The sequence below is a fragment of the Hoplias malabaricus genome, chromosome 1 (assembly GCF_029633855.1).
Source record: "Hoplias malabaricus isolate fHopMal1 chromosome 1, fHopMal1.hap1, whole genome shotgun sequence".
Lineage (NCBI taxonomy): Eukaryota > Metazoa > Chordata > Actinopteri > Characiformes > Erythrinidae > Hoplias > Hoplias malabaricus.
The window spans coordinates 3,640,433-3,666,542 of record NC_089800.1 but is presented as its reverse complement, the minus strand read 5'-3'; the positions used below and the strand labels follow the sequence as shown (position 1 = coordinate 3,666,542).

The window sequence follows — 26,110 nt, the reverse complement described above, 5'->3', positions numbered from 1 at the left end:
CCTAGCCAGGTAAATGCCAGGTGTGAACAGGGCCTAAACCACACCTTCAGGTCTCAGCCTTTAATGGGTGCAGTCTGGGCTCTGAGCTGTCCAGGTAGCGGGTTATTTGTCTGATCTATATATGTTCTACATTTGTGAGTAAGGGCTTCTTAACGCATTCCTAATTCATCGCGAGTTACCCATGTGGCTAGAGTTTCTACTAATAGCCTTGGGAGCTCACCACAGCTACAAGCTTCCTCAGTTCTTAGAATGACAAAAATACAACACAGGGGCCAAAGTTTGTGTGAAGGGAAGTTAGTTTGTTTGGCTGTAGTTGTGACTTTTGCAAGATACTCAGTGACAAGAAATAGCCCTTTGCTTGGTCTGTATCATTAAGAGATGACCTGGGAATCATTTTCACTTTCCACAGTTCGGCAGAATGCCTCTGAAGAAAGCATCACATGCCAGAATGTGATTGTTCTGAACAACAGTAAGGCTTTTATTCTTGTAAACAAACAAACAAAAAAAAAAACAGTACGTGTTCTTGTACTGATGTGTAATTTTTATACGATGTGCTCTTGATTGGACACAGCCGTTTTCGTCCTCATGCATATTCATACAAGGAAGAGTTGGGCAACGTGAGAGATTTGCACAAAATATGGGTAAATACACAGGAAGTGCATCTGATTATGTATTCGATCCTGTTTACAAAGAACTGCTTTTGGAACTGCAGTGTCTCTAATTATCCAGATGACATTTTAACCTGTGAATAAGTTTATTTTCATGAGTTTGGTCTGAGATGGACAGATACTACAACAACTAATTATCAACATTACAATAAGTCGCCTGATATGTTCCCAAATCTCCAAATACAAAACTTTAGAACTAGGCCCTGGGGCACTTATCAACCCAAATGGCCCACACACACACACACACACACACACACACACACACACACACACACACGTGCGTGCAAACGCATACACAGAATTACAATTGAAAAAGAGGTTTCTTACAGGATCTTTATTAAAATCAATGTTTCTCTTTGGAACCATGAACTCTATAGAGAACCTTGGCATTGTAAAATGGGTCTCAGACCGATGGAAAATACAAGGTTCTTCTATTGTTAAGACGTCCAGCTTGTTGTGACAGCAGAATCTTACTTGGTGCTACATTTGGCAAAATAAAGGCCATTTTCGATTAATCTGAAGAAAATTACATAATGCAAAGAACCATTTCACCATCTGGTCCTAAACAGTATAGTCACGGTTCTAACAGAACCCTTGTGGAACCCTCTTTTTTATGAGGGTAGTAGATAATGCCATAAGGTCATTTAAAGTTAACTGTACCCTTTGTGTCAAATTTGAGATGTCGTCCGAATATTTAAAAAAAATAGGCTTTCCACCGGACTATGCAAATTAGTTTATTAAATCAGTGATTAAATGTTGCTGTCCAATTAAAACATGTATCTCCAAAAATAGCAACTTTAAAGGAGAAGTGGAAAAACCTCCTTAACTTTGGATGTAAAAAGGTTTTATTTTAAAGTAATTTTCAAGCATTTCTATTGGTTCATTCATTCATTCATTTACTGTGTGTAAGCATTTATTCAATTCAGGGTCGCGGTGGGTCCGGAGCTTAGCCTGATACTTCACAGGGTGACACACACTCACACATTCACTCACACACTCGCATGGAAAACTCCACCTACCAACGTGTGGTTTTGTGGGAGGACACCGGGAGCACCTGGAGGAAACCCAATTGGACACAGGGAGAACACACCACACTCCTCACAGTCACCACAGTTCCCTGGAGCTGTGCGACAGCGATGTCAGCTGCACTGATCAAATGATGTAGTACATTAAAAATCCACAAAAATGGAGATACATATTTTTAAATGACAATGACAATATATTAACTCTAATACATTGTTTGGATAACCAAACACTGTATGGCTCAGGGGCGGCACGGTGGCGCAGCAGATAGTGTCGCAGTCACACAGCTCCAGGAGCCTGGAGGTTGTGGGTTCGATTCCAGCTCCGGGTGACTGTCTGTGAGGAGTTGGTGTGTTCTCCCCGTGTCAGCGTGGGTTTCCTCCGGGTGCTCCGGTTTCCTCCCACAGTCCAAAAACACACGTTGCAGGTGGATTGGCGACTCAAAAGTGTCTGTAGGTGTGAGTGTGTGAGTGAATGTGTGTGTGTCTGTGTTGCCCTGTGAAGAACTGGCGTCCCCTTCAGGGTGTATTCCCCGCCTTGCGCCCGATGATTCCAGGTAGGCTCTGGACCCCCGCGACCCTAAATTGGATAAGCGGTTACAGATAATGGATGGATGTATGGCTCAGTTTCTTAGAACTGGCGAAGCACCCACTACCAAATATAGGACCTAGTACTCTTCGGACAGACCATATTCTGTATTGACCATATTCTGTATTTAAAGGAGCACGTGAAAATATTTTTAATTTAAAATCACACTCTGGTGCTCTTTTTTTTTAAAAGTCACAATGAATGAAGAGAATAGACACCTGAGGTCCTATTTAAGACACAGAATTCAAATGGCCAACAGAGGTCGCTCTCTGCTCTAGAGTGGCTAGTCAAATTATGGGTGTGTCTGAAGGAGTCACGTGATACCGCTGACTTGTTTTTTTTTTTCTTTGTTTTTTTTTTCTTTGTTTTTTATTTTTAAATTTCCACTCAGAGGGCTTACTCTGATGCTCCACTGAGCTGTAACAGAGAGAACAGAGCCTCTGTCTTTGCTACTCTGGGCTCAGCACTGTAGAAACTGCACTATGTATCTTTAGGAGGAGGGAATGAAATAACGCCAACAACATCCTCCGTGGACAGTGCTGTAACAGTATATTACACTCTGCAACTGTCGACGGAGCCCAGGAGCAAAAAAATATATAGTGTTCCTTTAAAGAAAAAAGAGTCTTGATCGTGGCTTATTCTCTTATTACCTTACTTTCAAAAGCCCAATAAGAGTTAAATTACAGATTAAACAGGTGCTGTTAGACTATCTGAAGTTGTAGGTGGTACGTACTCCTCAGGACTAGAGTGACTAGTCTGACAGCAGCGTAGCACACTGAAACAGCAGCAGAGTCTTTTGACAAGTCCTTGCCAGAAGGATTTGAAAGTCCCCCGGACTGCAGAAGAAGAGAAATAGAAGACAAAGGGGTCCAGGCAGGCGTTAAAGGTGCTGGGGAGTAGGGCAAACACTTTCCACTCAGGAGTGGGCCCACTAATGATGTGGACCACCAAGTGAGACATATTGTAAGGCATGAAGCAAATCGCAAACACAACTAGAGTACAGAGGGCAAGTCCGATTGCTCTGCGACGTTTCCTGGGTTTGAGGTTGGGTAGGTTGGAGAGGATCATGATACATCTGATGTAGCAGAAGCAGCAGATGATGAAAGGGATGCAAAAAAATAAAAGGAACAGCTCGACAAGGAGGGAGATGTAGCCATAGTCCACACTAATTTTACCATAGCAGATGTTCTGCTCAGTTTGTTCCTCAGTGGTATTTGGTGTGTAGATGTTAAAGTGCTGCACAACAATGATAGTACTGCAGTGTGCTGTGGAAATCACCCAGAAAAGGACACTGGCTACAATGCCGTATTGAGGATTGAGCTTGAGTTGAGTGTACTTGATGGGGAAGGCCACTCCGAGGTAGCGAACCACACTGATGGCCGACAAATGTAAAGAGCTGTTGTAGATGGTGGTGTAGAACATAAATACTGACAATGTACAGGAGAAGTAGGTCATATTCCATCCATTTTCTGCCACCTCTTTAATGCGGAAGGGGAGGAAGAAGATGAAGATCAAGTCGGAGATGGTGAGACTGAGCAGGAGCACATCCATGGGTTTGGCTTTCTGCTTTACATTCCGGACAAAGGTGTAGAAGGCCAGCATGTTGGCTGGAAGACCTGTGATCAGCGTGATGCTGTACACGGCCAGGGCCGGGTATATATATCCCTGGTTCATCTCCCAGCTGTTGTAGGTGGGTACTCTGTGGAAATGAGGAGACTTTAGTTGCATGTCCCAAAGGAAAATGTGCCAAGGAAGGTCTTTCTACAAGCCCAGGTCTTGAAGATCTACCTTTGTGTCAAAGACCCCAGGGGTAGTATTCATTTGAAAATAAATTTCCTCCCAGCAACAAACATCATAAATTGTAAATAGTGTCTTATAGCTACCCCTACTGGTAAAAATCGATATTTCGATTTTGTTTCAACAATATTAATTGTCATTTTTCAAAATAGGAGGCTATTTTCACACAGTGAACATGTCCAGCATAGAGTAGACACACAGCCCTATTCATCTATAAAAGATGTCTACGCTGAATGGACTTAAGCCAATGTTAAAGTTAAAAGAAATCTAGACTGAATCTTCAGAAGAAAATAATTACAAAGTACCTCTTTTAGAAATTTATTTTTTTTCTTTTACATTTTTACAATACATTTTCCCACAGCTTTTCTCATTTTAGAGCAGGTCTATGGTCACTCCTTGTAAAACTACTGACTAATCAAACAGATTCAAGGTTGCAAAGGTCAGTTTGTATTCATATCAATAACACAGTCTTCTATGCTGGGCACTAGAAAAGCAATAAATATATTTATATCATTCTGAATTCGTGAGGTACTCTATCAATCCTCCAGTTTGTGAAGGTGCTGCATTTCACCCAGTAAGCTCAAGACCACACTCACTATTTCCTGTTTAATAACCACTGTGACAGACCACAGACACTTTCAAAAGCAGAAAAGTGGCTTCAGATCACCTCTTTTCTTTTTTATTCTTTAATAAACTTTTTGATAAATATTATTCAGAAAACTATTGGTCCACGATAGTCAACAGTGTGTTCATTAGAGTTAAGTTTGCTACCAATTGTTAATTTGAAATATTCTTAAAATCACATCAAATAATTAGCAACTAAATAAAACTATAAAACTATAACCTGTAAAACCACAGATAATAAAACAAATTTATTATCTGTGGTTTTACAGGTTACTAATATTAACTGAGTCCTGTGTTCTGTGAATTGCTTAAAGCTGGCAAAAGGACATCAGTGGTACTTGCACAAATGCATATTCCGTAACTGAAACTTATTCAAGGATGCAATTTGTTTAGACTTTTCAAAAAGGCTCGTCACAACGTCTTATGTAAATTTCCCTCAAAAATTTATGTATCTATTGTTGACAATGTTTGACAGCTAAAACACAGGAATAAAGAGGTAAAGGATTTCAGTCTTACCTACGGTAGGTCAGTGAAGTTTACAGCTGAGATGTGACCAAACTAGGGTGTCTTCTTAATGCTGCAGAGTCATTCAATGGATGACCTGTTCAGGAAAGAAACAGCCTGGTTCCCCTTTAATAATCTGATTAATAATTCAATGTAACGGGTTGCAGTGTCCATTTTAGAAAACTGACCTTCCAACAGTTCTTCTGAGATTTTAAACTACATGTTTGGTCATTTCTTGGAGAGTCTGATAGCATTCTCAAGAACTATGAGTTCAGGTACTTACTACAGCTAGTCCCAAATATGTTAGTGCCAGAGCCCTGCTGAAAAATCCAGCATAAGACCTGTTTTAGCTGGAAGCTGGTTGTAGATGTCTTGGGCCGGTCTTTGATGGTCAAGGTGGTTGGAAAGCTGGTAATTTAGGCAAAACGTACCCTATATTGGTCATGCTTGTCAGCCATCTTGATTATGCTGGTCAAGTTGGTCAACCAGAATGCTTATGCTGGTCAAGATGGTCAACCAGCCTGGTCATGGGGTCAACCAGTATGGTCTAGCTTGGTCATACTGGTTGTGTAGCTTGGTCGGGATGACCATGCTTTTAGTATTGCTCTGTGTTTGGACTCAGTTTGTTTTTCTCATTTCCACTTTGCCCTTTTTTGCGATAAAGTCAGATGTACTCATATCTGTCTCTAACCTTTGCTTACGCTCAGTAAGAAGCTTAAACGGGGATTTCTTTACATTGATTTTGCAAAATACTGGGAGTGCTTACTTTTCACCCGTTCCATTGTTTTGTTCTGTTATGTTGCTATGGAGTTTGTCCTTTAAAATGGCAAGCACTACCCACAATGCAATGCGCTGTTACATAGTTGCCCATTTCCTATAAGACTGCACTTAAAAAGGTTTATAAATGGTTTACAATCTGCTTGTTATTGGTTATATATCAAATTGTAACACATTAAAATTAATAAATAATAATTCATAAGACAAATAGCAAGGGTAAGAGTGACCTATTATTTGCCAAATACATCCATCCATCTATACCATCAAACCTCAGATCTTGCTGATTACTGACCTTACTTACTGACTCCTTAAACCTTTCAGCTTTAGTACATATTTGTTTTTAAGTTTATCTATTTATCTACCAATTGTAATAATTTAACTACCAACAGAGTGTCTTTTTTAGTCATTGATGATAATGTGGAGTATACCTTATTCATTCATTCAGTGTCTATAACCCTTATCCAGTTCAAGGTCACGGTGGGTCCGGAGCCTACCCAGAATCACAGGGCACAAGATGGGAACACACCCTGGGGGGGGGGCGCCAGTCCTTCACAGGGCGAACCTTACCACATAAAATGACTAAATTCACTTTCTCAGGTCTTAACTTATTCTTTACCTTGACATTTTACAGTAAGCGTTCTGACACGTCAGTATTAGACAGAAAAAATAGGTCAATGTTGCAGTTTCTATTTCAATGTTAAAAATGATTATTTCTGAGATTAAACATGTACCCACCCTAATTAAATGTCATTTAATAAACAGAATTTTAAACGATTTATAAACCTTTATAAGTGAAGTTTTATTTTAAAGTGATACCATTGACTTATGATGGAAGGGAAAATAGAGAAGGAACATAACATCTGCCTCAACAAATAAAACATATAAGGCGGAAATGAAATTTAAAATATTCTTTTATTCATTCATTGACTGCAACCACTTTTCCCGTTCGGGCTGGGTCCGGAGCCTACCCAGAATCACTGGGTGCAAGGTGGGAACACACCCTGGAGGGGCGCCAGTCCTTCGCAAAGCAAGTTCAAATATAAATCCAGTATGTAAGCTAACTTTCAAACATCCAAACGATGGTGGCCCATTCTCTTTTTGCCTCAACATCTAATACCTGTCCCCCATCTTTGTTTTCATTCCATCCAAAGTATAGCAAGTTACACCTACAACCATGCTACTACTACCACACTGTCAAAGGTGTGGCTATGTTTATTATTGCTGTAGTTGTAATCTACATCAAGGGATTCACTGTTGAACCTGAAAAAATGGCACATCTGTTGTTTTCAGGGAAAATGTGGTGAATATAATACAGTATACAATACATTATCCATCAGGCTGAAGAATGTTTTCAACATGCAAAGAATTATTTCAGCAGAAAAATGGGTGTATATAGAACAGTTGGTCAGAACCCCCAAAGGACCACCACAGAGTAGATATGATTTAGAGGGTCGATCTTATATTGTGGTGCGTTAGTCTGTGGGGACCTGACCATTGAGGAACAGGTTGCTGAGCAATAGATGAACTACAGGAACATATATATATATATATATATATATATATATATATATATATATATATATATATATATATATATATATACATATATATATACATATACATATATATAAAGTACATTTTTAAAATATCTGAAAATAGGCCTTAAGCTTGAATGGAAAAGGATGTGTTTAAGTCAGTCTTGGGCTCTACAAAATTAACAGCTGAGGCACACTGAGCTGAAAATGAAGAGGAGGTTATGAGCTTGGTTCTGGGGCTTTATCCTGGTCCAGACTTACGGTCAGCTACTGGTCTCCATCATTTCAAAAGATCTCTGTAAAAATGTAGACTTCATCTTGGAAAGGTACTTTAGCGAAAACTGTTGGTGGAACTGTGTGCGTGCTCCTCAGTGTTGGAGCGGCTGATCTGGGGACAGCAAGAAACTCGTGAGCAGTAGGACAGTTTTTTGAAAAGTGCTTGGGTGCAGACTTTCAGCGTCCCCCGGAGTGCAGAAGAAGAGAAGTAGAAGATGAAGGGGTCCAGACAAGCATTAAAGGTGCTGGTGAGCAGGGCATACACTCTCCAGTCAGGACTACGCCATGTAATGAAACCCACCAAGTGGGTCAAGCTGAAAGGCATGAAGCAGATGATGAAAACGACTAGGGTACCCAGGGCAAGTCCAATTGCCCGGAAGCGCCTCTTGGGATTGAGGTTGGGAAGCCGGGACAGGATGAGGATGAATCTGATGTAGCAGAAGCAGCAGATGATGAAGGGAATGCAGAAACATACGAGGAACAGCTCGAGACGGAACGGTAAAAGGAAACGCAGCTGTTCATTGCTGAAGTCGACGTAGCAGGAGTTGCGTGCAGAAATGTTATTGTTGCCTTTATAATACTGTGTGAAAAAGACAATGCTACAGTGTCCCATTGACATCAGTCCAAAGATGACGCAGGCTAACGCGGCGTTTCGAGGATGACGCTTGGCCTTGTACTTGATGGGGAAGGCCACTCCAAGGTAGCGCTCCACACTGATGGCCGTCAAGAGAAATGTGCTGTTGTAGATGCCCGAAAAGTAGATGAAGATAGTCATAGCACAGAGGAAGTGGCTCATGTCCCATTTCATTTCAGCTGCCTCTTTCATGCGGAAGGGGAGAAAGAAGAGGAAGATCAGGTCTGAGATGGTGAGGCTGAGCAGGAGCATATCAATGGGTTTGGCATTCTGCTTTATCTTACGGACGAAGGTGTAAAGGGCCAGAAGGTTGGCGGGAAGACCTGTGATCAGCGTGATGCTGTACACGACCAGGACCAGGTCACTCATTAGCTTTGTCCATTGCATGGTGATGATGTACGTGAGCAATCTGTGGAAAGAGAGAAAATATTAACTGCATGACAGGTATGTGGATATCATCAGAATTACATTTCCTCACATATACACATACCACCAACACAAACAATTCCTCAATGAGATTCCTGGATTACGCAATGTGAAAGCTTGGCAATGCAAAATCTGAAGGTCGTGGCAGCATCATGGTTTAAGAAGTAGATGGTTTGGAGCTCAGTTGTCTCGGCAGCTTGGATCCAGCAAGGGAAGATGTCCCTGACTGCTGCATTGTACTACAGGTGGAAGGTCAGGATGGCCATGACCTTCATCTCTGGGCTAGGAAACTGCTTGGAAGCTGTGGGAAGATGGCATGGAATTTCTCTGGTCAAGGAGGTGTCCACTTGCCCTCAAGACCTTAGCTACTGATATGGCAAGTGAGAGGAGTGACAGCAGCATCACCTCATAGGTGGAGACAGAACCTGATAAATCCAGAACCATGTGTATCCCAGTAAGTGGGTTGAGCAAGTAACCCAGATTTGCTTAAACTAACTAGCTAACTTTAACCTGCCCAGTGTCCCTTGTCTGAACCTTTCATTGCAGAGTCCTATGTAGTGCACATGTATACATGACCAATGGCATATAGCAGATGGTAATTCACATAATGACCAGACTGGCCCTGACACAAATGTTCATACCTATACCTCCGCAGGACATCCTCCCTTTCATATCACACTACTAACTTACATAATCACATAAGTTTATATATCTATGTCTTTAAAACAGGATGCAGGTGATCCATATATACTATGTACAGTCAGAAAGGCATGGGTGGGGGGTTTTCATATCAGGCATCACTGCTGAAATCCATGGTTTGGCTATTTTAAAGGTGTGACTTTCATATCAGTACTGAGACTCAGCACTTTATGTAAGATTATGTTATATTAAACAATTACCATAGTGCAACAATTATGCAGAAGCTTCACACCAGGCCTGTTACATATTTTCATACACAAGTCAATTTTAGTCTAATAAGTTAGGTGTTAATTCTCTGGGGTTGGCAAATGTTCCTATGCATCAAATTCGAGATTTATGGATTTGAATAAATTTGCAATAACAAAGTGAAGAAATGTAGTCCAGACATTTCCTGGGCCTCTAATGTTGGCTCCTTTCATGCCAACTCATCACTTACATTTGCAGTTGTGAGGATGTGATGCAGGCGGTGAGGAACACTAGATACACCAGACCACTCTGTGTAAATTGGTGGATTTGTATTAGGACACATGGCACATCTTTCAGAACTCCGAGTGAAACTGGGCTTGGTCCAGAGAGAGCTGAGACAGTTCTGAACAGTTTGATGTGAAAAAGATCAGTTGCATTTCAAGAAGAATTTAAGAAGTTCTGCAGGGAACCAGAACAAGCCGTCAGGCCACAGAAGTTGGACGTCCCCAGAGTGTTGGTCTGCTCAGACCCCAGAGGGTCAAGTAACTGTAAATTTGGAAGCTCTACTCTTCTCTTGCTTGCGTACATGTACAATCTTGTTCGGTGCTTGTTCAGTTCAGATGAGCAGACAGACTCAGCTGAACCGCAGACGCTCCACTGAGTTTTTATGGAACTGAAAAACTCTTGCTACACTGCGTCTAGTTCATTCAACCCTAAAGTTAAAGTACCTTCCTGGAATAGATCAGAGGCAACTGTGGAACATATGAAAGTGTCCTGATGTATTATCACAAGACCTGACGCAAATTCAGTAGTAGTATTTGCATGCATTATGACTGTATTCATGAGATAATTCCTATTTATGATGCTTTATATTACATTATCATTATCATTATCACAAAAAGCAGGATGACGTCATTCAATTGTGGTCAACCAGAAACAAACGGTAGCTGGGCAAGAGCATGATAACTTTTTAAAACTAAATATTTAATAGGTTAATATAACATGTATTAAATTAACTAGTAAATAATCACATATTTTTAAATATATTACTCTTTTCAATTTTGTAGACGTTCAGAATATTTATTTATCAGATTTTTTCAGTAAAACTGCATCAACTTGTAGTGATATGTGGTAAGGCATATGCCTAACAAAGCTCAGAAAGACCCAGACCCCATAAAACACCACAAGAGCTCACAATTTGAAGTGGGTTTTAAAACATATTTTAAAAGAGGATACAGAATCAGACAAACAGAGCAACACACACACACACTTTTTCCTGAGTTCGACTCTTGGGACCAAACACATGGATCAAACACACCTGATTAGAGGGTCTCCATGACCTGACCTTTGTATGTGGAGCTAGGAATTCTGCAGAAGTGCTTTGAACTCAGCCCTAAACCTCAGTGGTGGTCACTGAAGAGCAGCTCACACCGGGATGATGTGGCCACCACAGCTAATATTTGTTAGAAAATGAGAAGCTGGGTTTTGGACTGAGGTCTTTCTGGAGTTCCTTGATTAACATAAAGAATTGCCAAATATCAAAGAAGATGAGACAACTGCATAAATAATATTTAATTTTAATGATAATAAGCATTGGTTATCATCTTCCTTCATTTATATTCTTTTTTTTTCTTTTCTTAAATTCTAGCAATGCATTCCGCATTTGATGAGTTTGATTACCTAATTTTGTCACCTTTCGGCATAGTACGTTCTAAACTTCTGTATGAATTTATATGGCATAAATATATATGAGCGTTGCTTGTGTATTTACATTGTTAAAATTTCAAGTACACCTTATAAACATTGCACAACCTCATTAATTATATAAATCATGTAAACAGTGCATTAATATAAAGGTGCAGAACTTGGAGAACACAATCAAGAGCACTTAGAAACCCTACAGAACTTGACACCAGACAGGGGTGCCTGCTGTGTCTGCACTGTGTGGAAGCTGTGGAGATTGATGTGTAAAAAACATGAAGGTCTTACCTATTGCCAGCCTGTGATGCTAATGCTGAGTTATGACCTCACTGGAGCTTTTATTAACACTGCAGAGACATCCGTCCATGTGATTTGAGTGCATTAAAAAAAAATACCCAAGTTCCCTATTGGTTTTAAAAGCCTGTTCATTAGTATGTATGCCCCCGGTCTCAGCCCAGACAAATGGCAGTCCACACCTTCATTTGAGACTTGACTGGAAGTTTTTTTATAGTCTTCTGAGGTTGACAATGCTAAATTAATTTATGTAGACAGTGTAAATAAAGTCAATGCCTTGCCCAAATAAGGCCAAAGCCATTTCCTGTGGTTAGCCAGTTGCTGAAGGAGTGTTACAAAACCGGATCTGCCAAAAAATTTGCTGTGAAAGAACCATGACGAAAAAAGTCTTCCATGTGAAAATTAGAACTCTACTACAACTGTTTTCTTCATCTTTGTGCCACTGTATTTTCAAACCACGTTTGCAGAAATAATCTGGCATTTTATCACCAAACCATTATCACAGCACATTATCATTATCATCACCAAAAGCAAATGATTATTTATCACATGCCCCATAGAGTGGGTCCCCCTGCCATGGGGCGGCCATGTTTAAATAGCATCATTTCAAGGTGATTCTGTACATCTGTACATTTGACTAAAAATGTTACCAGAATTACACTGTGTACACAATATATACTGGCATTCAGAAACTGTGTTCCATTTATGTTGGTGTTCGTGTAAATTTCTGGCAACCCAGCATGAAAAATCGGTCTTAAAATCAGTCCTACTCTCCTCCAAAAGTTACATAGTGCACTGCAGTACATCTGCAGTGCAGAGTCCAGAGTAACAAGGCCAGAGCCTCTATTCTGCAGAGCTGCAATTTTAAGGAAAAAATACTACCTAATGTTCCTTTAATTTAAAGACATATTTTGGCTTTCATTTTTATTCACACTTTGCAAGCACATGCCATGCATCCATGGTGATTGGATTGTAAGTGGCCAGCAAAAAGTACAAGTGTGAAAGGAGTACAGTGCATCTTGGCATACACTTCAGATGTACAGTAGAGACCCAATCACAAGTGATCACTTTTGAGGTTCCCTTGGGAACAGATTACTCCAGACACATGTAAAAGTGTGAACAAGGCATTAACCACACTTTCAGGACTCAACCTTAAACAGTTGCAGTCTGTGGTCTGAGCCTTTCAGGCCATTTAGTCTGTGAACAACAACGGCTTCTTCTGCTGATCAGTAAGGGCTTTTTGTCCGCTCCACATTCATCACATCATACCCACATGGCCAGGGATTCTACTTATAGTCCTGGGAGCTCAGCACAGTTACAGCCTTAAAGCCTACTCATTTCTTAGAAATGACTGTTGTGTACGCTGTTGCCACTTTCACAGATTCATTGGGTAAGACAATAGCCCCTTGCTTAGTCATTGTCACTAAAAGACAAACTGGAAGTCAGTTTCACAATTTTACAGTTAATTTCTCTTAAGAAAGCATCAGATTGTGTGATGTTGTTTTCCTGAGTAATAACCAAACTTCTGCTATTGTAAATTAAAAGTTGTATTCTAGTATGTGTGCGGTTCTCATTTGGACAACATTCTAAGTTAGCTAAACTATCTCATAGCACTGTTACAAGATATTCTTGCAGTGCACTGTCATTTAAAAATCTTTCATTCATTGTCTGTAACCATGGGTTTCCAGTTCAGGGCCTCATTGTGTCCAGAGCCTACCTGGAATCACAGGGCAGAAGGCAGGATCACACCTTGGACAAGTCACAAGTCCATCACAAGGCAACACACACTCACACCTAAGGACACGTGTAAGTAGCCGATCCACCTACCAACATGTGATTAAAGCACTGTGGGAGAAAACCAGAGCAACTGGAGGAAACCCACAAGGACACGAGGAGAACTCACAAAACTCCTCTCAGAACCCACCACCCCAGGACCCTGGCCCACCTAGCTCACATGCATAAGTACCAGTAACTGGATCACAGTGCCTAGGACTGGAATCCCCAGGGGTAGAATAGGTGAAGTAACAACCAGAGTGCAGGGGGATTGTGTAAACCAGGTTGTGCCCTCAGTTGCCCCAAGAGGCCACATGTAGACAATTTCATACACTCAGCCAGTCACTCGCACACAATTTTACACAGTCTACCGATGTGTTTTTGGACAGAGAAAAACTGTGCAACTGCAGTGCAAGTGTCCCTCTGGAGGGACAGGGATCAATCCCATACCTTAGGGAAAACCTGGAGTGCATTATCAGTACTTGACCTTACTAAGGTTCTCAGTTTAACTCGATGGACCCTATATATATAGCTATTTTGCTATTCCGTTTATTTGTCAGTGCCTCTTTCAGTTGCATTTAAACAGTAATTATGTGACATATTGAATATGGCTATGTTGTTTTATTTTCTAAAGAACCTTAGCTACTCAAATATATAATCACTTGAGGTTTTCATGCTGACCGATAAATCAATTTTTCTATAAATTTGTCATGTTTTGACCAAAAATTTTACCTAGCGCCTGCTTTTTTTTTCATATTTCTCAATGTACAGCCTTGAAATAATATTCCCACAGTGGATATCTTGACACAGATTGTTAGTGTGAGGTGTATTTTAGTTGAAAACATAAGCATTTTTGATGCTAATTTATTACATGTCATATTACTGTGACAAAATAAATTTTTAGCATCAGACGGACATATTTTTCTTGATATTCTAAGCTCTGGGATGTATGACTGATAAAGTTCTGACAGTCACAGCAGGCCCAGACTTTCAGGAATTTAGTTCAGGGCAAATATGGACAATATCCCAACAAATAAAAACATTTTGGTACTTTGGCAGTTTTCTCAGATGCTGATAATGTTTACAGTTATTATTATTATTATAATCTTTTTAAAAAATTATGAAATAATACTTGTTTATTTAGAAAACACACAATAAATATTTATTTAAGCTTTTTAGTTTATATTTGTTGATCTAATGCAGTGTTATTTGATGTGAAACCTAAAAAAAACCTTGAAAAACTATAAATCAATAATAGAAATATGTTTTTGCTGATGACTCATATTTTTCTGCCCAGAGACAGCGTGGGTTGACGTTATGTGAGTCAAAACGAAACTGAAAGTAAACAGCGTCTTTCTTGTCCCTTTTTCAGCGGTTTTTTTTTCTGATTTTAGCGCCTATCATTAGTCTTTCATGACAAGGACATAAGACCAAAATTTTGAAGGAGCGCCTTGATTTTTAGGTGGTTTTTCACACTGGATTACTCCCAGAGGCTTCACAGCACCGCGATGAGAGCGCTATTTTTAGAAACGGTAGGATCTGCGCTTTCTAACGGTATACAGAGCTCACAGAAGCATTCAGACATTCAAGACTTACAAAGCTGATTATATAAGGTGTGTTTCTACCCCGCAAAATGCGGAATTTGGGTTGAAAGGGTATGCAATGAAATCCTCACCGCTATGTTCCAACCGCTATGTGGCTGCAGCAAAAGGGAAAACAAAATCATGATTAATACTCTTCATTTCAGAAGAAACCATGTGCAATAAGTTGTCTGTATAATGTCCTGTAATTCATACCCTTTGTTGTGGGGAAGTCAATATGCAGGGTTCATCTTGATTTGAAAGGGAAATAACCCTCATGCATTCAAGGAAGGGTTGGGCAACCTGATTTGCAAAATAGATGCCTCTGATTGCCTGTTTACTAAGAACTGCGGATGGAACTGTTAATCATTTCCATGAGATTGGTCTGAGATGGACAGACACTGCAACTTCTGCTACTCATCAAACATACAGTGATTAGCCTGATGTACTCCCAAACTTCCAAATACACACAAAACCTTAGAACAGCTCAAAAGGTTTAATGCACACAGCAGTACACAGTCTGTCCAGGGTTCTTTATACAGTGTTTCCATATAGAACCATTTTGCAGGTAATTTTTTTTGTGAAATGGTTCTATACAAAACCAAAAATGGCATTTGATTTTTACGATGCACTTCTTGTAATAATAGAAGAATCCGTTTTTCAGGAACCTACTTCTTAAGACCTGAGGAACATTTCATCGTACAAAGACCAGTTTCACCAGGCCAATCATCTTAAAATCGTCTAGTTAAATGTTAAGATTTAACTAGACAACTCGGTAACTGGAACATGTGTTTTATGTTTTTGTTTTCTTTTTGAGAAGTTTGTTTGAATGTAAGGGCGGCACGGTGGCGCAGCAGGTAGTGTTGCAGTCACACAGCTCCAGGGGCCTGGAGGTTGTGGGTTTGATTCCCGCTCCGGGTGACTGTCTGTGAGGAGTTGGTGTGTTCTCCCCGTGTCCGCGTGGGTTTCCTCCGGGTGCTCCGGTTTCCTCCCACAGTCCAAAAAACACACGTTGCAGGTGGATTGGTGACTCAAAAAGTGTCCGTAAATGTGTGTGTGTGTATCTGTGTTGTTTCCTAAAACTTGCTAAAAACTCACTACCAAACATTAGACATAGTACTCTTGGGTCTGCTTGCTTAAGATCAATTACAATTTTTATTAAAAAAGGGACATAATCAGTATCTCGAATCAATAGCTGTACAGTGCTCTACATGCAGATTAACTCTTGTAGAGCTAGATGTTTGAGCTTATGGTCACAGTTCCAGCCTCTGGAGTCTTGCTTTCGGCCCATGCTCTTATTGCTTTACTTTATTATAAATATAGATTACAAATTAAACAGATGCTGTTAGACTTACGGTGTGTGTAGTGCATACACCTCAGCACTGGAGCGACTCGTCTGAAAGCATCATACCACCCTGAGACAACAGGAGACTTTTTTGACAAGTCCTTGCCAGAAGTATTTGAAAGTCCCCTCGACTGAAGAAGAAGAGAAATTAAAGACGAAGGGGTCCAGGCAGGCGTTAAAGATGCTGGCGTGTAGGCCATACACTCTCCACTCAGGAGTGGACCACCTAATGAATCCCACCAAGTGAGATATATTGTAAGGCATGAAGCAAATGGTAAACAGAACTAGAGTACAGAGGGCAAGTCCGATTGCTCTGAGACGTTTCCTGGATTTGAGGTTGGGTAGGTTGGAGAGGATCTGTTGTAGCAGAAGCAGCAGATGATGAAAGGGATGCAAAACAATAATAGGAACAGCTCCAGATGGGTGGACAATCATCTGTTCCACACTAAAGTTACCATAGCAGATGTTCTGCTTGGGTTGTTCCTCAGTGGTGTTTGGAGTGTAGATGTTAATGTACTGCACAACAACGACAGCACTGCAGTGTGCTGTGGAAATCACCCAGAAAAGGACACTGGCTACAATGATGTATTGAGGATTCTCCTTGAGTTGAGCGTACTTGATGGGGAAGGCCACTCCGAGGTAGCGAGCCACACTGATGGCCAACAAATGTAAAGTGCTGTTGTAGATGGTGGTGTAGAACATAAATACTGACAATGTACAGGAGAAGTAGGTCATATTCCATGCATTTTCTGCAATCTCTTTAATGCGGAAGGGGAGGAAGAAGATGAAGATCAAGTCGGAGATGGTGAGACTGAGCAGGAGCACATCCATGGGTTTGGCTTTCTGCTTTACATTCCGGACAAAGGTGTAGAAGGCCAGCATGTTGGCTGGAAGACCTGTGATCAGCGTGATGCTGTACACAGCCAGGGCCAGGTTTATATATCCCTGGTTCATCTCCCAGCTGTTGTAGGTGAGTATTCTGTGGAAATGAGGAGACTTTAGTTGCATGTCCCAAAGGAAAATGACAGCAGATCTTGGATTCACTAAGGGTGACATTAAATTAAAAAGAAATCCAGAAGAAATGTATAGAAGAAAATAATTTAAAAAAGTGCTTCACTTCACTACACTTTTCTGCATCTTTCTGTATTGTGGAGCAAGCCACCCTTTCCTTCCTCTCACCTCCCTCTCACTCACCCCACCCTGGGAACTAGAAAAGCAATAGAGACTCTTTTATTTACATAAAGGTGATTTCACAAAGGTGCTCTTATCAGTTCTCCAGTTTGTTAAGGTGCTGCATTTCACCCAGTAAGCTCAAAACCACACATCACTATTTCCTGTTCATTAACCACAAGCAGTGAAAGACAGCAGACACTTTCCACAGCAGAAAACTGCAGTGGCTTCAGCTCTGAATTCTTTATGATATACATGATTAAATATTATTCAGGGCACTTGCTATTGAGGATTATATCACTCAAATACATTAGCCTATAAATACTACTGACTTGTCTAACGTAGTATAACGATTAAATGTGTTCAGTCTTTTAGCCAAATTTTAGCATTTTGATTTCATACATAAATAATTTACCAAACAGTTCTCAGCAATACTTTTACAAACAAATAAATTAACGGAATCCTGTGTTGTGCTCCAAGTCAAGATATTAGCCATTTTTGCAGGGAATGTTTCATAGCTAAAAATGCAGGAATAAAGAGGTAAAGAATTTCAGTCTTACCTACAGGAGGGCGGTGAAATTAATGGCTGAGATGTGACCAAACTTGCGCTTTTTAAAATAATAACGCTGTAGAATCAGTAAAAACAGCTTGTTTCCCCTTTAATTATCAGATAAATTTCATGTACTGATTCATATTTTTCCACTCCACTTCTGTGAACCAGGTAGCATACGACCATAGGTTTTCAGACAACTGCTCTTCCAACATTTCTTCTAAAATTGTGTTTTAATATGTTGTCTGTACCCTATTCTATGTCCCTGGGGAGACTTGATTACATGTTTGATCACTTCTGGGACAGTTTGATAACACTTTCAAGAAGAGTGAGTTCACATACTCAATCCAGCTAGTCCCAGAAATATTAGTTTTTGCTCCATCACTCCTGTGGATCCACTGCTCCAACGTCCAGTGCCAATGTGCTTTAAACAGCTTAGCATTAGGCTAACGTGCAGCTGCGCAGAGCTTCCTATTCCATTTTATGCTTTTCTATAGGGACAATTCAAGTACACATCTGTGCCCACAGTGTGTGCAGCTAAAGAACCATAGTTCAGTATTTACAAGTGGTATTGACAGGCAATTTTAAAAACACATAGACTTCATTAGCGTTCAGTTGAGATTAATTGTACTGTTATCGATGAATGTAACTTGGGGTTGGGGTAGGGTGGCAGGCAAAATGGGCATGAGACTCGCATTACATTTATAGCAGCTGTTTATTACATTTTTCTTGCTCTACAACTGTTTATTCACACTGCATTCTAGTCTGCTGGTGTTAGGCCAGAGTTGAAGGTGAGTACTCCACTCAGGACTGTGCCACTTAATGAATTCCAACTAATACAACATAGTTTAAGGCATACAGCATATGATACAGGTGACTAAGGGATCAAGGGTAAGTCCAATTGTAAGTTGTTCATCCCCTTGCTGTTGAAGGTGAGTAACATTTTCATGTCTTACCTGAAAATGAAAGCAGGTCATGTTAGATAAATGTCTGGTACTTTTAAACAATAGATCCTGCAGCTTTATCTTCGGCAAACTGTTACATTGTATTTGGGAGTGGAAGAAAGGTAACTAGCCTTGGTTCTGGAGGTCCAGATATCTGGAGAATTTCAATCCAATAAACTTGGTTTTCCACACCTGGTTCTAGATCAGGTTTTTTGGATTTAGCGCCCATTCTACAACACTGCAGAAATGTTTACAGTTCATTCTTACAGTACTTGCTTCATGTTTGCAATGTTTGGCTTTTGGTTACCCAGGCATTAGCAATGTTGATCAAGCTTTTTGGTGTTTTATGGCCATCTAGTGCAATGCAGCGTCTGTAAAATTACTGAATAATTTAACAGCTACAAGCTTAAGAAGATCGCTGACTGTCTGTATACTACAAAAGCAACAGAGACTCTTTACGTGCATGACCTTTAACTTGATTTCATTAAGGGATTATATCACTGTTCCAGTCTGTAAGGGGCACTTCCTTTCGCCCAATAATCTTAATACATCAGTTTCCTGCTCATGAACCACAAATAAAAATATCAGATAGATGCTTTCCAAAGAAGATGTGTGTTTCAGTTCAGTACAGGGATTTTTTTTTCCCCGATCTGTTTTATAAGTTGTATTCAGATTGCTAAGGGAGGATTATATTACTCATAAACACTAAGCCACAAGTTTTTGCTAATTAGTCAACTGATCATAATATTCGTGTATAAGTAATACCCTCTAGTATTACTTAGGAATATTTGTGGGATATGAAAGCTTGATTTACTGCAATGGAATAGTGATACAATGTTGTTGATAAATACCTCAGATTTCAGATCTTTGTCAGTTTTGGTAAATTTGTTTTATGTGAAATAATTTACCAAAACCAAACCACAACAGATAGTGTCACACATCGCCAGGGCCCTGGGGTTGTGGGTTCAAGCCCCGCTCTGGGTGACTGTCTGTGAGGAGTTGCCCATATTAAATTTGATGAATGAAAAAGTAGAATGATAGAAGAGATTTATGTCTTTTCTCATGAAAAAATATCCTTTATTAATTGATGTATTAAAACATTAATGCATTTATTATGTCAGTTTTATGGTCCATAGTGTCAGGCTGATGTATTTTCACATAAAATTAACAGATTTATCAAGAGTCTTGTTACAAAAATTATAATAGACCATTAGGGCCATAATAAATCAGGGTAATTTTACTCAAGTTGAGATAAAAAAAAATAGGGACTTATATTTTACTGCATTAACATTTTACCTTGAATAGCTCTTCTTTAACTCAAGTACATGGTTTGTAAACTTTGTCCACCACTGGTCCGTGACAGTTGTTGACCAACTACAGGTGTAGGAAAAAGAAACTGAAACACCTGTCATTTTAGTGTGGGAGGTTTCATGGCTAAATTGGAGCAGCCTGGTGGCCAATCTTCATTAACTGCACACTGCACCAGTAAGACCATGTGCATCCAATGGTTCAAACATTGTGTACTGAAAGCGGTGCCGTGTATCAGGACGACAATGCGCCAATATACACATCAAGACTGGTGAAAGATTGGTTTGATGAACATGAAAGTGAAGTTGAACATCTCCCATGGCCTGCACAGTCACCAGATCTAAATATTATTGAGCCACTTTGGGGTGTTTTGGAGGAGCGAGTCAGGAAACGTTTTCCTCCACCAGCATCACGTAGTGACCTGGCCACTATCCTGCAAGAAGGATGGCTTAAAATCCCTCTGACCACTGTGCAGGACTTGTGTATGTCATTCCCAAGACAAATTGACACTGTATTGGCCGCAAAAGGAGGCCCTACAGCATACTAATAAATTATTGTGGTCTAAAACCAGGTGTTTCAGTTTCATTGTCCAACCCCTGTAGCTTCACTCTAATATGACTCCCAAAGATTTTTTTTTTTTAATGAAACTTCAAGATAATGAACATAAATAGCAAGCAAGTGTGCTTGTCATAGTTGCTATTCTGTCTAATGACTGGAAGATTTTTTTAATTTTGTGGCTTTATTTTACCTGAGCACAGATGTTTTTGACTACACCCTCAACCCACAACCCACAGACCTAAGGTGGCCACAGTTAATCAGAATTTCAAGCAGTTTCCAGAAACTTTTAAACAAAGCACAAATTTAGAGATATTACATGCTGCAGCTTTTTGTTACATGATGTTTAAAAGCAAGGGCGGCACGGTGGCGCAGCAGATAGTGTGGTTTGTTCTCCCTGTGTCTGCGTGGGTTTCCTCCGGGTGCTCCGGTTTCCTCCCACAGTCCAAAAACACACGTTGGAGTGGTGACTCAAAAGTGTCCGTAGGTGTGAGTGTGTGAGTGAATGTGTGTGTGTCTGTGTTGCCCTGTGAAGGACTGGCACCCCCTCCAGGGTGTATTCCCGCCTTGAACCCAATGATTCCAGGTAGGCTCTGGACCCACCGCGACCCTGAACTGGATAAGGGTTACAGATAATGAATGAATGTTTAAAAGTAAATTTATAAATGCATATTCCAGAGCTGTCTTAATATTTGATTATTATTATCAGTATATATATACATTATATATAACATGATTTTTTTAAATTATGTTTTTTTTTTTTAAGTTTCAAGTGTCTTCTGAGTCGGGGAGACACAGGGAGAACACACCACACTCCTCACAGACAGTCACCAGGAGCGGTGTTGCACCGAAGGCACGCCGTATTTATACTTTAAAATTAGAGCTTCCAAATCATCAGTGACCTCTAATAGGGAGACCTTGTCCTTATTCAACACTGCAGATACTGCACTATGTCACTCCCCTTCTAAAGAGTAGGAAAACCCCCTCCTCAGTCTTGATTTTCATTGATTTTCTCAGCCATCATTTTGCAACTGTTGGGGGAGTCCATGGGCTCTCACTCTCACTCATTCATTGTCTGAAACCGCTTATCCAATTCAGGGTCACGGTGGGTCCAGAGCCTACCCGGAATCATTGGGCACAAGGCAGGAACACACCCTGGAGGGGGCGCCAGTCCTTCACAGGGCGACACACACTCAGACCTATGGACATTTTTTGAGTCGCCAATCCACCTACCAACCTTTGTTTTTTGGACTGCGGGAGGAAACCGGAGCACCCGGAGGAAACCCACGCAGACACAGGGAGAACACACCACACTCCTCACAGACAGTCACAGACAGGACTCGAACCCACAACCTCCAGGTCCCTGGAGCTGTGTGACTGCAACACTACCTGCTGCTCCACCGTGGCGAGTCCATGGGCAACCATACCAAATTTTCCCTAATGCTAAGTCAGTAATCACTGTAGTGTCAGCTAATCCCTACGGCTAGTGTTTACAAGGATCTAGTCAAGCAAAATCAACCAAGCTAGCATGTTTTGGACGGCCCTGTGGCTTGGGTTCAAGTCCCATCTGGGTGGAGTTTCCATGTTCTCCCTGTGTCTGCGTGGGTTTCCCCCGGGGGCTCCGGTTTCCTCCCACAGTCCAAAAACATGGAGGGTAGGTGAATTGTCTTCTCTAATAACTCCTGGTGTCTGAGTGAATGAGTGTGTGCACAGATATGGATTGGCACTCTGTCCTGATGCAGTCCTCCAGGTGGACGGTCATTCCTGGTCGAGAGTATGCTGTGCGCGTTTGGCTGCTGCTTCTCACCAGTGTGTGTGTGGATTGAGTGTTCTGAGCAGTGTGGATTGTAAAGGTATCTAGAAAGGCGCAATATAAGTGTAACGATAGATAGATAGGTGTGTAGCCTTTACCTGACACTTTAAATAATGCAAAAGCAAAAAAACAAATTTTCCTCCACGCCTGATGAGTCATTTCTGTTGTGACTAATCCAGTCTCTCCATGATGATAATGATGGTGTAAAGATAGTTGCTATAGTTACAGTAACAAAATATTCAGCTTCCTATTGCTAGTGGCTAAGTGTACTCCCTCTGCTTTTAGCACCTAATGAAAGAGACTTTGAAAAAAGACCTAATGAAAAGAGACTTTCACTTGATGTTGAAACATTTCTGTGAGTCACAAAAACCTTAGTGAGGTCAGGTTTGGATCAAAATGGTGCTCCAAAAGTCAGTCCAAAAGTGATGGCGCTCCATCTTTGCAGAGAAAGCAGTTTCACTGCTCCACTACAGCTTGTCGCTAGCTGACTGCTGTTCCAGAGTGTCCTATTGATAAAGGCTTTTCTATGAGTAGCAGAAACCTTTGGACACATATTACACATCAGAAGGGACTTTTTTTAGTCTTCTCAACTGAAACTCTATAGATACCAACCCTACAATACAGTAAGCAGCTATATGTGTATAGTTCTTTATTTTGGTCAAAAAGAGCCCCTTTCGTTCTGACATGATGTCATTGATAAAACATACATTAACCTTAACTTGTTACACATTTTAGTTCTGTTTTGCTTCTTCTCCTTTTGCTGGAACATGTAAAAACCCCATGAACACAGACTTCCTCATATCCTGCACTTTGATTTTAATTAGAATGAAATTTTAAAAAGAAGTATCCCCTTATTTTCTCATAATTCATTTTTGCAGCAGCATTATCCGAGGTCTGTGTTGCTTGGGAACTTCATGATGAAGAACTACGGGTTGCTCCATATGGAATTCGCTTGCTCTCCTGCACATAATGATGTGTTCATATCAAACCTTGTCTGCCGCAAGATGGCCAACGCGATTATAATTATAATAATTAACTGTTTACTTCCAGCCGTGTCCAGGATGTGCTCCTGCAATGCGTCCAGTGATGAACGAATTGTGGCGATGCAGGTGGTGTCATTGCCACTGCTCTGGGGTCTCAGTGTTATCCTCTCCTCGTGTAAATTGTCTGTGAGGAGTGTGGTATGTTCTCCCTGTGTCTGCGTGGGGTTCCTCCAGGTGCTCAGTGTGCCCATAATGTCCACAGGTGTGAGTGTGTGAGTGACTGGGTGTGTGTGTTATACTGTCCACAGGTGTGAGTGTGTGAGTGACTGGGTGAGTGTGTGAAACTGTCCACAGGTGTGAGTGTGTGAGTGACTGGGTGAGTGTGTGAAACTGTCCACAGGTGTGAGTGTGTGTGTGTGTGAGTGACTGAGTGAGTGTGTGAAACTGTCCACAGGTGTGAGTGTGTGAGAGTGACTGGGTGAGTGTGTGAAACTGTCCACAGGTGTGAGTGTGTGAGTGACTGGGTGAGTGTGTGAAACTGTCCACAGGTGTGAGTGTGTGTGTGTGTGAGTGACTGAGTGAGTGTGTGAAACTGTCCACAGGTGTGAGTGTGTGAGAGTGACTGGGTGAGTGTGTGAAACTGTCCACAGGTGTGAGTGACAGAGTGAGTGTGTGAAATTGTCCACAGGTGTAAGTGTGTGAGTGAAAGGGTGAGTGTGTGACACTGTCCACAGGTGTGTGTGTGTGAGTAACTGGGTGAGTGTGTGAAACTATCCACAGGTGTGTGTGTGTGTGAGTGACTGGGTGAGTGTGTGAAACTGTCCAGAGGTGTGAGTGTGTGTGTGTGTGTGTGTGTGTGTGTGAGTGACTGAGTGAGTGTCTGAAACTGTCCACAAGTGTGAGTGTGTGTCAGTGACTGGGTGAGTGTGTGAAACTGTCCACAGGTGCGAGTGACAGAGTGAGTGTGCAAAACTGTCCACAGGTGTGAGTGTGTGAGTGACAGGGTGAGTGTGTGAAACTGTCCACAGTTGTGTGTGTGTGAGTGACAGGGTGAGTGTGTGACACTGTCCACAGGTGTGTGTGTGTGTGTGTGAGTGACAGGGTGAGTGTGTGACACTGTCCACAGGTGTGAGTGTGTGTGAGTGACAGGGTGAGTGTGTGACACTGTCCACAGGTGTGTGTGTGTGTGAGTGACAGGGTGAGTGTGTGAAATTGTCCACAGGTGTGAGTGTGTGTGAGTAACTGGGTGAGTGTGTGAAACTGTCCACAGGTGTGTGTGTGTGTGTGTGTGAGTGACTGGGTGAGTGTGTGAAACTGTCCACAGGTGTGAGTGTGTGTGAGTGACTGGGTGAGTGTGTGAAACTGTCCACAGGTGTGAGTGTGTGTGAGTGACTGGGTGAGTGTGTGAAACTATCCACAGGTGTGAGTGACAGGTGTGAGTGTGCAAAACTGTCCACAGGTGTGAGTGTGTGAGTGACAGGGTGAGTGTGTGACACTGTCCACAGGTGTGTGTGTGTGTGTGAGTGACTGGGTGAGTGTGTGAAACTGTCCACAGGTGTGAGTGTGTGAGTGACTGGGTGAGTGTGTGAAACTGTCCACAGGTGTGAGTGTGTGAGTGACAGGGTGAGTGTGTGACACTGTCCACAGGTGTGTGTGTGTGTGTGAGTGACTGGGTGAGTGTGTGAAACTGTCCACAGGTGTGAGTGTGTGTGAGTGACTGGGTGAGTGTGTGACACTGTCCACAGGTGTGTGTGAGTGACTGGGTGAGTGTGCGAAACTGTCCACAGGTGTGTGTGTGAGACTGGGTGAGTGTGTGAAACTGTCCACAGGTGTGAGTGTGTGTGACACTGTCCACAGGTGTGTGTGAGTAACTGGGTGAGTGTGTGAAACTGTCAACAGGTGTGAGTGTGAGTGAGTCACTGGGTGAGTGTGGGAAACTGTCCACAGGTGTGAGTGTGTGTGACTGGGTGACTGGGTGAGTGTGTGAGACTGTCCACAGGTGTGAGTGTGTGAGTGACTAGGTGAGTGTGTGAAACTGTCCACAGGTGTGAGTGTGTGAGTGACTGGGTGATTGTGTGAAACTGTCCACAGGTGTGAGTGTGTGAGTGATAGGGTGAGTGTGTGAAACTGTCCACAGGTGTGAGTGTGTGAGTGACTGGGTGAGTGTGTGAAACTGTCCACAGGTGTGAGTGTGTGTGAGTGACTGGGTGAGTGTGTGAAACTGTCCACAGGTGTGAGTGTGTGACTGGGTGAGTGTGTGAAACTGTCCACAGGTGTGAGTGTGAGTGAGTGACTGGGTGAATGTCTTAAATTCTCACAGAAAATTTGAACAAACCTATGTTTATTTCCAAGGGGGT

The 26,110-nt window shown here is 41.5% G+C and overlaps 2 protein-coding genes and 1 pseudogene across 2 annotated transcripts; all 3 read right to left on the bottom strand.

Moving 5' to 3' along the window:
• Positions 1-2,966: 2,966 nt before the first annotated feature.
• LOC136705830 (free fatty acid receptor 2-like) lies at positions 2,967-4,007 on the bottom strand. Its single transcript, XM_066679621.1, has one exon. The coding sequence runs from the start codon at positions 4,005-4,007 to the stop codon at positions 2,967-2,969; it is 1,041 nt and encodes a 346-aa protein (XP_066535718.1).
• Positions 4,008-7,847: 3,840 nt separating this feature from the next.
• LOC136664883 (free fatty acid receptor 2-like) lies at positions 7,848-8,813 on the bottom strand. The gene has a single exon (XM_066642361.1). It carries the CDS (start codon positions 8,811-8,813, stop codon positions 7,848-7,850), a length of 966 nt encoding a protein of 321 aa, XP_066498458.1.
• Positions 8,814-16,490: 7,677 nt separating this feature from the next.
• LOC136705771 (free fatty acid receptor 2-like) lies at positions 16,491-17,438 on the bottom strand (annotated as a pseudogene).
• Between the last annotated feature and the right edge of the window lie 8,672 nt (positions 17,439-26,110).